General features: G+C 40.5%; 1 protein-coding gene across 5 annotated transcripts; it reads left to right on the top strand.

Moving 5' to 3' along the window:
• The first annotated feature begins 8 nt into the window (after nucleotides 1–8).
• GPATCH11 (G-patch domain containing 11) lies at nucleotides 9–10,141 on the top strand. Of its 5 annotated transcripts, none has more exons than XM_004765433.3 (10): nucleotides 9–186; nucleotides 464–583; nucleotides 3,675–3,746; nucleotides 4,302–4,528; nucleotides 5,326–5,367; nucleotides 6,012–6,132; nucleotides 6,301–6,391; nucleotides 7,263–7,379; nucleotides 8,479–8,560; nucleotides 9,977–10,141. In XM_004765433.3, exons 3-10 carry the CDS (start codon nucleotides 3,688–3,690, stop codon nucleotides 10,030–10,032), a joined length of 795 nt encoding a protein of 264 aa, XP_004765490.1. In that variant the 5' UTR covers nucleotides 9–186; nucleotides 464–583; nucleotides 3,675–3,687; the 3' UTR covers nucleotides 10,033–10,141. The 5 variants fall into 5 exon arrangements, with proteins under 5 accessions (XP_004765490.1, XP_044935191.1, XP_004765493.1 ...); XM_004765436.3 differs by having other exon boundaries at nucleotides 12–123; XM_045079256.1 differs by lacking the exon at nucleotides 464–583.
• Nucleotides 10,142–11,429: the final 1,288 nt, after the last annotated feature.

Genomic DNA, 11,429 nt, shown 5'->3' on the forward strand with positions numbered 1-11,429 from the left:
CGCGGAAGCCTGGTCTTGCGCAAGCGTACTAATCACATTCTCCTAGTCCTGCCTGCCACAGGTTTCCAATTGATGGCTCGCTTGGAAACTCAGGTGGGACCTGAGGTTCAGACGTCGCACGGGGTAGGTGGGCGCATGCGCAGCGCGCGCTCGCTGGAGCTGGCCGGGCGAGAGTAGAGCTGCCAGGTACGGGGGTGGGGACGCTGGGGACCCCAGAGGGAATAGTAAAAAGTGGTGGGCTTTGCGCTTTTTCTGACGACGCCGTCACACCATCACTGACTACCCGCTCGGGAGTCGTTGCGTCTGCGGGATGCTTGCAGCTGGGATGGACGCGAGAAGGGAGGAATCAGGGGTCCCTGGGGTGGGGATGGGGAGGACTGAGGCTTTTCTGGTTAGGTCTCTACTATACGTTCAGCTGCGTAGCCCTTCTCTCCCCTTGGATGTGTAATGGGTTTCTCCGTAGGTCTGAAGCAGCCTTCTTGTTGCCGCCTCCCTGCCCGCTCTCTGCGGAACAAAACAAGACAAACCTTACCCGAACCAGACCTACTACGGTCTAACAAACTGGCTAACTCCATTCTTCCAGGTATTCAGACGAAAAGCCTTGGAGTAATCGGTGACCTCGCTCTTTGACACACTGCTTCCCATCTATTAGCTTTACCTTTAAAGTATACCCAGAATCCGACCGCTCCAAACCACTTCCGCTGCTGTTACTGTGTCATCAGTGCCTGGATTATCGCTTTACGAAGTTTGTCCTTATGCTTGATGCGAATGGATGATGCTAAAGCATATTGTACCCACAAAGGGAAAGTTTAAAAAAAAAAAAAAACTGGAACCTCCATTCAGATCTGCCTAACAGTTAAGAGCTAAATGGGTCCCTTAAAAATAATCTGACCTGGTTTGCAGTAAGCAAGAGCACTGAGACCTGGATTTTTTTGTGTTTAGCCATACTGAGCCTTAGTTTCTCCAACTAATAAGCTGGACTAACTATTCCTACCTTATATAATTGTTAATGGTTAAATGGAATAAAAATGTTTGAGATACCGGGTAGGCGCTAAACCATTATGTGTAAAAGTACTATTATTAAAAATGAAAATTTTGTTGAAGTTTAGAGACAGTGGGTGAATTACCACAAATGCTATGTATAATCATATATTTTTACCTTATTAAAATAAAAATAAAAAATGATAATGTTTAAGGATGCACACATGGCTGATGAAACTAGAAGTAAGAAAATTACACAATTGGTAGGGGACAAAGAGGACTCCTAGGTAGCTGACAAGGGTCATGATATGGGTGATGGATTATATTATCTATTACGGTATAATAATTTATCCCAAAATATAGCAGCTTGAAATAACTATAATCACTTATTCTCTCACAGCTTTATGAGTCAGGAATTTGTTAGTAGTTTAACTTAAGTCAGACTTTCTTAAGAAGATGTAGTGAAGATGGTAGCCCGGGCTGAATCATTTGAAGGTTTGACTGGCACTTGAGGCTCTGTTTCTAAGATGTCTCAATCATGTCTAAAATGTCTCAAACATGTCCCAACTTTGTAATGGTTGTGAACAGTGGACCTCAGGTCTTCCTATGTGGACCTTTCCATAGAGTTGCTGAAGTGTCCTCACTACATGACAGCTGACTTTCTTTAAAATGAGTAATCTAACCAGAGTTAGAGTGATCTAAGAGCTGTAGTGTCTTTTATGACCAAGAAGTCACTCTCCATCATTTCCACAATACCCTATCGGTCACAGGTCAATCCTGGTCACTGTGGAAGGGGACTGTGCAAGGATGTGGAAAACCAAAAGGCAGGAATCATTGGGGGCCATCTTGGAGGCCACTGCTTGGTTACAAGAGTGTTTGTTTCATAAAAGTACATTATCTGTACATCTGTTTTAAGACATGATAACCTAGGGAGAAAAGTGTTCTATTATTACAAAATCACAAAGACTCTTCTTGTTCTTACCATAGCTAGACATTTAGAATTTATGGTGTTTGGGCCACAGTGGTAGGGAACTTGTCTTTGGGGTTTACAGCCCAGTTAGGAAGAATACATTAAGAAATTATAAAAACAAACAAAAACAGTACAGTAATAGTTTTCCTATCCAGTGTAATTGTCCAGACTCTCAGTTGCAGTTGACAGAATCCCTATTCCAAGTTTAAGTCATGAGGAAATTTATCAGTCCATCTAGCTTGGAAGAATGTTAGATCACAGCATCAAAGAAAGTGCTATAAAAATCAGGGTCTTAGGAACTAGACTTAGAAACTCACTGCTTTTAGGACTACTTTTGTCCATTTTTTCTATCTGGTTTCATTCTGCAGAATAGAATCTCTTCATATGGCCAGGAAGGTGGCCATCTGAAGCCCAGCTTCACATACTTCCAGTATGTGAAGATACCAGTATGTGAAGGTATCTCCCCCCCCCCCAAATCTGTATATTCTTATCATGTAAGGAAATAGACGCTTATCTTCCCTGGTTAGTTCATCACCTCCTCTGTTGCTGGGACATAGTATACCAGAATTGGGAGTCCCTGGTACGAGTACTGAGATTGCCACCCTCCACTAGAACCACATGGAGAGCAGAGGGCTGGGTTCCCAAAGGAAAGGATACAGGTAAAAACAGCATGTGTGCACTGTAACCAATGACTCCCTTTGTAACTAGCCACTGGACCAGCCGCATTGATATCACCTGGGAGCTTATTGGAAATACAAAACTTCAGGCTCTAGCTCACAATCAGACTCTGGATTTTAAGAAGCTCCTGAGGCAGTTCCTGTACATAATAAAGTTTAAGATGCACCTTTCTTGATAATTATGTTATCCCTGTAAGGGAAAATAGTTACATGATTTTAACTGTTTTGGATGGAAACTCTCCTCAAAAAATGTTTCCATATACATGAGACGTTAACTGTATCGAGTTCCAAAGGAGCAGCTTGGACGTGGAGTGCTGTAGAGCAATGCCTGAAATGGTCAGCACAGACCGAAGGAGGGTCGCCAAGGCCCAGAAGGAAGGAAATGTCTGTAGTATGTTCAGAGGCCAATGAGAAGCCCCTATGACTTAGGATCCCTTCTGCTACTGTGTTTAAGTGACTGGTCTTCCAGTGCCTACAGAGTAAAGCTTATTGAAGGATTTGAAACATGTTAAATGACCTGACTTATTTAAAAAAAAAAACAGGGGCCACCTGGCTGGCTTAGTGGGAAGAGCATAGGACTCTTGATCTTGGAGTTGTGAGTTTGAGCCCCATGTTGGGTGTAGGGATTACTAAAATAAAATGAGCTTTGAAAAAATAGCTGTCTTTAAAACAAACAAACAAACCACTCTGGAGAGCATGTAGGAAACAGATTGGGAGAGGAGAGGCCAAATGCAATGAGAAGAGTTAGGAAGTAGTTGTAATAGTTTAGGTGAGAAAGAAATGCCTTAAATATAGGAAAAATGAGGGGTACTGTAGAGGAAGTCTTGGCAGAGGTTTGTAAGAGGTCAGGAATGGGCATACTGTAGTGACATTCATTTGGAAATAATAGGGGATGAAGGAGGCTTGGGGTAGAAGAGTTCTTGGGGAGCTTCACACAGAAAGCTGCTGGGAGGCACTTGAATGTGTGGGAGAGCTACCGAGAAAGGTCTATTTCCATCATAAACTAAAATAATAGGTATTGTTACTTTATCCTATTTGATTTGTAGATACTTTTGCCATATGAAGTTGAACATGGCAGAAGAAGAGGACTACATGTCTGATTCCTTCATTAATGTCCAGTAAGTAAAGATGTATACCTCATGTAATAGTATGTAGGAGATTCCTAAGTAATAGCATTGATTTTAAATGCAAGTTGGAAGGTTAGTTCTATTGCTTTATGGGAACATCTCCTACATTTTCATACAAATATACTAGGAGCCTTTATTTCCCTTTTAATGCTAAACATTGACTTCTGCCCTTGGTTCTTGTTACTCTTCTCTTTCAAGGAAATTTCTCTTCTGCTTTATTTTATCTTATTGTCTCTTCTAATTAGTATTCAGCTTTGCTCTTTATTATGTCCAAGTCCAACCTCCTAGAAAAATTAGTGTAAAATTACTATTTCAACTCTCTACTTCCTTTAGTTTCCTACAATCTGGCACCAGCCTTCATTATTTTTATTAAGACCGCCATTCTAGAGGTCACTGATTATGTTTTAATACCAATAATAACCAATAATAACAAAGGTGATCATAGAAGTGCTACTGAACTTTTAAGCAGTGTGAAATGAGTGAGTAGCAAAGTTGTGAGAAAACTTCATGTACTCATCCAAAATCCCCTTTTCCCTTATTCTTCAGACAAGACATCAGACCAGGATTGCCAATGCTGAGGCAGATCCGAGAAGCCCGTCGAAAAGAAGAAAAGCAGCAGGAAGCTAATTTGAAAAATAGGCAGAAGAGTTTAAAAGAAGAAGAACAAGAAAGACGTGATATTGGGCTGAAGAATGCATTAGGCTGTGAAAACAAAGGGTTTGCTCTGCTCCAAAAGATGGGATATAAAAGCGGTCAGGCCCTTGGCAAGAGTGGTAAGTTCCGTCTAGACGGAAGCAGGTGTTCCTAACCACCAAATGCTGATCTGTTGATGAGTACCAGAGACGACTCTTTATCCAGCTGCACCGAACTTTAAACAACTTAGCTAGTCTCTTAGGTGCTCACAAGCATATGGACAACTTTCATCTTCCTTCACCACTTCAGACAACGTTTGCCATCAAGAGCTACTTATTAGCCCAGCTTAGCCTTGAAGATGCTAACATCTGGGATGGGCAAGACTTAGAATGAAGGCAGCAGCTAAGAATGGTGACAAGAGAAGGGTTGAGGAGTGCAAGGGCCAAAGGACAGTGGAGTGACATTGAGGAGGATGGCAGGACTCTCCCCGCTTGCTCTGTACCTGTGGCAGCTGCCTCAATGAGCACCTGCTGGGACAAGCTCAGTTCCTGCTTCTCTTCTAGAAAGTGAGACTGTTTAGTAAGATGGAGAGGTCAGATGTTTGTAGTAAACTGTCTTTCTCATCTTCTCTTCTTTATTATAATGGCTTTGATCCTCACCCAGCAAGGCTTTGGTTTCTCTGGAGGCTGCCGCCCTCTTGGACATAGAGTATCAGTGTTTTCACTTCTGGAAACCCTACCTTCTCAGGGCAGAGGGGGCTGTGGGTCATCCTTACTAAGGAGCAGGTATTTGAAGGCAAGGGAGGTAGTTGATGATAGGGTATATTCAGTAAGCCGGAGGGGTATGTATAGAACATCGTAATATCGCATACCAGGTTCGCCTATAGTTTGCGGAAGAATTTCTAAAGTAGTTTGTGTGTTTTGTTCTCTTTTCTTAGGGGATGGTATTGTTGAGCCAATTCCTCTCAACGTCAAAACAGGTATATAATTATTTTTGAGCATATTTACCAGTAATAATAACTTATACTTAGATCTAGCACATGTATTTGCTTACTAAATACTTTTTTATGGTAGCACTGTTACAGTTCTTGTCAAAGGAAGCCCTCTGTAAGATGTTTCTTAAACTTCTAAGTCTTTTAAACTAAAAAATAAAAGTTTGAGTGTAAAATAAAATTTAAATCATAAAAATATGGGGAAAAATTGTAGTGACCATTAAAAATGCAAAGCTACTTTTCTCCATTGAAATCCGTCAAATTTTTCTAAGACAGATTCATCCATTTAGTGTTTTTCTTAATACTTTGGATGAATTAAAGAGAAAAATAAATATTTTATTTGTTCGTTATATTTATATAAAAGTATAACAGTTGATCCTGTTTTCCCAATTTAAAAAATTTTATATAGCGTGACTATCTTAGGAGATCAGACTAATGATCTTTGTATAAATCAAATTGTGAGTTTGGGTTTAGGGGAAAAAAAAATCTCTGGTATTTTCTCCTATTGTTCATGTTCATTGATTTTAAGTGATTGTCCTCCAATTGGAATTGTGTGTCATTTACAAATATGTTAGTTGCCATGCTTTCAAGTGTGAAGCCAGCAGGCTCCTCAGAGTTTGCTTTTTAAACAGGGAAAAGTGGTCTTGGTCACGAGGCATTGCTGAAGCGGAAAGCAGAGGAAAAACTAGAAAGCTACAGGAGAAAGATTCGCATGCAAAACCAAGCTGAAGAAACAGCTGCAGAGCAGTTTCGGTAACACCTTGTACTTGTGCTGGGTTGGGTTTCATCTTGTCTTTACTGGGGTATGTTCCCTGGAAGCTGGGCACATAAAATGGGCAAAGAGAGTACAGACTCTTCGTGGACTGTTTTCTTCTTTCAGTGAGACTGTGATTGTTTGATTGGATTTGATTTATTTTTTAGACTGCGATTTAAACATAAGCACGATGAAGTGAAGCTGGAAGGAGACCTGAGGAGAAGCCAGCGAGCCTGCCGCCAGTTGGATACTCAGAAGGCAAGGCTTTCAGCTGTGTTCCAACTGGAACACTTTTTTTGCACCCAGTGTAATTTGCCCTCTAATTAGACCCAAAAAAGAAAGAAAAGAACTCCCAAACCCACTGTATCTAGCCTGCTACCCCATAAAGCTTTCATTTAATGGGCACTACTGATCTTTGATGACTAATACTCAGATGACTTGTCCGCTGCAGGAACCGGGGTGGTCTGAATTACCCGGTAAGCCTCAGATAGCGTTTTTATATTTAATTGTTCTCTACTTATTTGAGTATCGATAACTCAGAGCTGATGCGTGTGGAAATCCTGTTCACCAGAATATTTGATTAACCAGAATAGCCTATTTTTAGTCCATATTCAGTACCTCATGCATCCCTAACTAGTAAAATCTATGGTAGATTACTATTTTAGATGTCAGTGGTTTTTACAATTCTGTTTTTTCTTTTATTTTTATTTTGCTTTGCGCTTATTTTTTATTTTGATGTTTTCATCAAAATAAAATGATTTTACTTCATTTGAAGTCTCAAAAATGTTTGTCAAATTTCCCTCATATGTAAATAGATCTCTGGAAGCCATCTCTCACTTTTCTGTATTCTCATAGCATTTTATTTTGTGTCTGTGTCATGACACTTAAGATTTCTAGCTTATATGTATTAATTTATACCCATTAGGCTACGTATACCCAAGGCTTCTTGTCCCCACTAGACCGGCAGCAACTTGGGGACAATATTCCAACTGGGTCTTTATTCCCATGGTTCATGCAGCACAATGCATGACTCTCGAGGCAATTCAGAAAATGTTGAATTGAAAGAATACGAATTCATGTTGACATGAGCATATTTGTGTTTAACTGGGAATAATTTTCTCCTTTTCAGAACATTCAGGTTCCGAGGGAAGCATGGTACTGGTTGGGGCTTGAAGAGGAGACTGAGGAAGAGGAAGAGGAAGAAAAAGAGCCAGAGGAAGATGAATATAAGAGTGAAGACTTAAGTGTATGTTTTGCCACCAGTTGTTTTTTTTTTAAGATTTTATTTATTTATTTGATAGATAGAGATCAGAAGTAGACAGAGAGGCAGATAGAGAGAGAAAGGGGGAAGCAGGCTCCCTGCTGAGCAGAGAGACTCATGTGGGGCTCAATGTGGTGCTCGATCCCAGGACCCTGGGATCATGACCTGAGCCGAAGGCAGAGGCTTTAACCCACTGAGCCCCGTCAGCCTTGGCACCATTAAGGCTTTCAGCCCAGTGATTGTTTGGGGGCAGGGGCTGCTGTTCTGTGCCTCGTAGCATCAGGCCTGGCCTCCATGCAGCAGATGCCAGTTGTATCTCTCCGTGACAACCAAAAATGTCTCCAGACGCTGCAAAATATCTCCGTGGGGAAAAATCAGCCCTTGTTGAGAACCATGACATTATAAGTTTACTAAAACTTTATTTAATTTCTTCCTTTAGCTTCAGTTTACACTCTCATCTGAGCTCTAGTTTGGATGATGGATAAACTGCAAATGTAAATTATTTTAATTTCTACCTTATTGCCTGTTAAATTTCTGGAAGTGATTCTGTAGGAGTACCTCTCTCCTCTACCCACAAAGCAAAAAAAAAAAAAAAAAAAAAAAAAAAGTTCAAAGGAAGTAGAGATTATTCGAGAAAGGAATCCTATTTCTGTGGTTATTTATATATGAGCATTTTGTAGGAAACATTCCCAATTTGAAAAACCAGTGTTCCACTTAGCTGGGAGAACATTGGTAAGAACTTGAAGGACAAAGGGAGACAGTGTTCACTCTCATCCCACTGGGGAGGAAGATTCTTTGAAAGTAGAAGAGGTCTTTAAAGGAGGCTGATTAAAACAGAGCCAGCCCAAGCCTCATTTTCTAAATGTTAACAAGTGGTCTCTTTGTGTCTGGCAGACTTGTGAAAATATCAGGGTGGCTGATGAACTGGGATATGTTCTAATATACTCTGCCCTTTACACTTCTACCTGGTTAAGAGAGTAGCAGAAGATTTATGGCCTTGGGCTAATTTGGCAGGATCCAAAAGACGAGAAAACCAAGATTCTGTTCAGTTTGAACTATTAATGTGCCTGTGTCCTATGTCTAGGTACTGGAAAAATTACAGATATTGACTGGTTATTTAAGAGAAGAACATCTGTATTGTATTTGGTGTGGAACAGCCTATGAAGGTAAGATACTTGGCACTTTTTCAAAATATTGAACACAAATGTTCTTTAATTTTTTTTTTGAACTTTGATTTTGTGTGTGTGTGTGTGAGAAAAAGTCACATTCCCCAAAGACAATGGAAATTCTTTTTTAAAGATTTTATTTATTTGAGAGAGGGCGTGCAAGAGAGCACAAGCAGAGAGAGAAGTGGGCTCCCTAGAGCCCTACATGGACCTGGGATCATGACCTGAGCTGAAGGCAGACACTTAACCGCCTGAGCCACTCAGGCATCCCATTAACAGGCCTTATTAAAGATGCTTTTAACTTTTCAGAAACTAAATGTGCAGAAGGGAATTTTTTCAGTCTTCTATTTCAAAAGGAAGAACTTTTGAGTCTTGGGGATGATTTGTTTTCATGCTTTATTTATAAAGAGTCTTTCTTGAGCTATAGTACTTGAAAGATATTTAAAAATTTTTAAAGATTTTTATTCATTTATTTGAGAGAGAAAGAAAGAGAACAAGCAGGGGGAGCAGCGGAGGGAGAGGGAGAAGCAGGCTCACCTCTGAGCAGGGAGCCTGATGCAGGACTCGATTCCAGGACCCTGGAATCATGACCTGAGCTGAAGGCAGATGCTTAACTGACTGAGCCACCCAGGCCATCCCTATTTAAAAATTTAAAACTAGCTTTTTGGGGGCCTGGTTGGCTCAGTTGGTTAAGCGACTGCCTTCTGCTCAGTTCATGATCCTGGAATCCCCGGGATCAGCTCCCTGCTCAGCAGGAGTCTGCTTCTCCCTCTGACCCTCCCTCTTTTTTTTTTTTTTTTAAAGATTTTATTTATTTATTTGAGAGAGAGACAGTGAGAGAGAGCATGAGTGAGGAGAAGGTCAGAGAGCGAAGCAGATTCCCCATGGAGCTGGGAGCCCGATGTGGGACTTGATCCTGGGACTCCGGGATCATGACCTGAGCCGAAGGCAGTCGTCCAACCAACTGAGCCACCCAGGCGTCCCTGATCCTCCCTCTTTTCATGCTCTCTCTTAATCTCTCTCTCTCTCATTCTCTCTCTCTCAAACAAATAAATAAATTTAAAACTAGCTTTTGTGTAGTTATTGTCCCTGAACTATAAAAATCAGAATTTTGAAATCCACTCCATTTTTTAAAATTTTATTCTATTTTAAGGAAAGAAAGGGGTTTAAACCTGGCCAGATGTCTTATAGAGCCACATACATTCCCTTTTAAAACATTCACCCAAGTTGCCTTTGTTAACTTGAATTTAAGGAGTTTTTGACAGTTAAGACTGGTTAGTTCTTATTGTATCTTTCCCTGGTTTAGCTGAGTAAGTAGCAAACACAACTACAAAACGTGTTATGTTAACATAATTTGCAGCAATAGTTTACCATATAAGTCATATTAATCTTTTATTTTCTCCACATAAATCACAGATAAAGAAGACCTCTCTTCAAATTGCCCAGGACCAACTTCTGCAGATCACGACTAAGACTATTCTCAATAAAGTAAAAACTTGGAAAATGTCGCTATTACCTAAAAATAGACAATTGAGCAGTTAGAATTCCCAAATTATGCCAGTAAAGAAAAGGGGCCTTTTATATGTTGTGTTCTTTTTGTAACTTGGGAAGTATTTTGTATTTTATAGTTGTTCATCGACTTAAAAAAAAATAACAATGCTATTTTAGAACACAAGTGTTATAGACACATGAAGTTACAATTCATGACTCGATTGTGATACTTCTGGGGCTTAAGAATACCTCTCTTATTCCCCTCTTCACTTTGGAACAAATTGAGAAATAAGACATGGGAGTCAGAGTCAAAGTGTCAGCTTCATTATCAGTGAAGCTGGAGTAGAGGGCAAGGTTGGCTTGTTCTCCTATCAGGCTCCCTAAAATATCTCTGCCTGGACACAACTGCAGATCTCTGCCTTGCCAGGGATAGAGCCCACCTTTGCATTCGGAAACCCATTCAGCTTTCAAGAGAATGGTTTCAGGAGAGAGAACACACCAGGGGCTGGGCCACACGTGTTGGCTTCCTGCTTCCCAGATCGCTCATCAGATGAGACACCTGTCTGTCGAGAGGAATGAATGAGGATTCCTGGAGCTTGCTCCCGCACTTCTGTCTCCCAAGGAGCAAGAAAAAGTTCCATCCCTCCATGCAAACATGAGAAGGAGGGAAGGATATTTCCCTCGGTAAGACTGCTATCAGAGGCAACATTCCATTAATGCTACTTCGATCTAGCCAATTTTAGAAACAAAATAATTATGATACTTCTGGCAAAATCATGACTTTTCATGAAAATGTGAATATCCATTGTAAGTGAGCGACTGCAGGTTTTGGCCAACGAAACTTAAAAACTGGGCATAACCTTAACTATCTGTTGATCCAACTACTTACTGTTTGGGAGCCCTTGGACGACATTCCCAGCAGGTGTTAATCCAACCTCTGCCTTTATTTTTCCAGACACAGAGGGCTGACTGCCTTAAAATGGGCCATTCCATTGCTGGGTAGCTCTATGTGATTTTTTTAAAGTTATTCTAAAATCTGCTTCCCTGTAATTTAATCAAATACAACTAAGGACATATTATGTGGCACACCTCTAAAGATCTTCAACCAAAATATGACATCAAAAATCACAGAACTTTTTTTAAAGTTCACAAACTCAAGTGCTTCCCAAGTGATTTTGATTCAGCTGGTCTAGGAGAATTTCTGGATATTTGTATTTATTTTGAAGTGTTAAGAATGAGTCTGATAAGCACCTGTGGATAAGAACTAGTGCTGCAGGCTAAATGTAGAGCACTATTATCTTCTGGGGTAAAATTTTACAGCTCACCTTTCAGTACCATTGAGCAAGAGATCACGCTCCTTCCTCATAAAAAACCACAC

The sequence above is a fragment of the Mustela putorius genome, unplaced genomic scaffold (genome assembly GCF_011764305.1).
Source record: "Mustela putorius furo isolate JIRA1106 unplaced genomic scaffold, ASM1176430v1.1 tig00000281_pilon_pilon_pilon, whole genome shotgun sequence".
Taxonomy (NCBI): domain Eukaryota; kingdom Metazoa; phylum Chordata; class Mammalia; order Carnivora; family Mustelidae; genus Mustela; species Mustela putorius.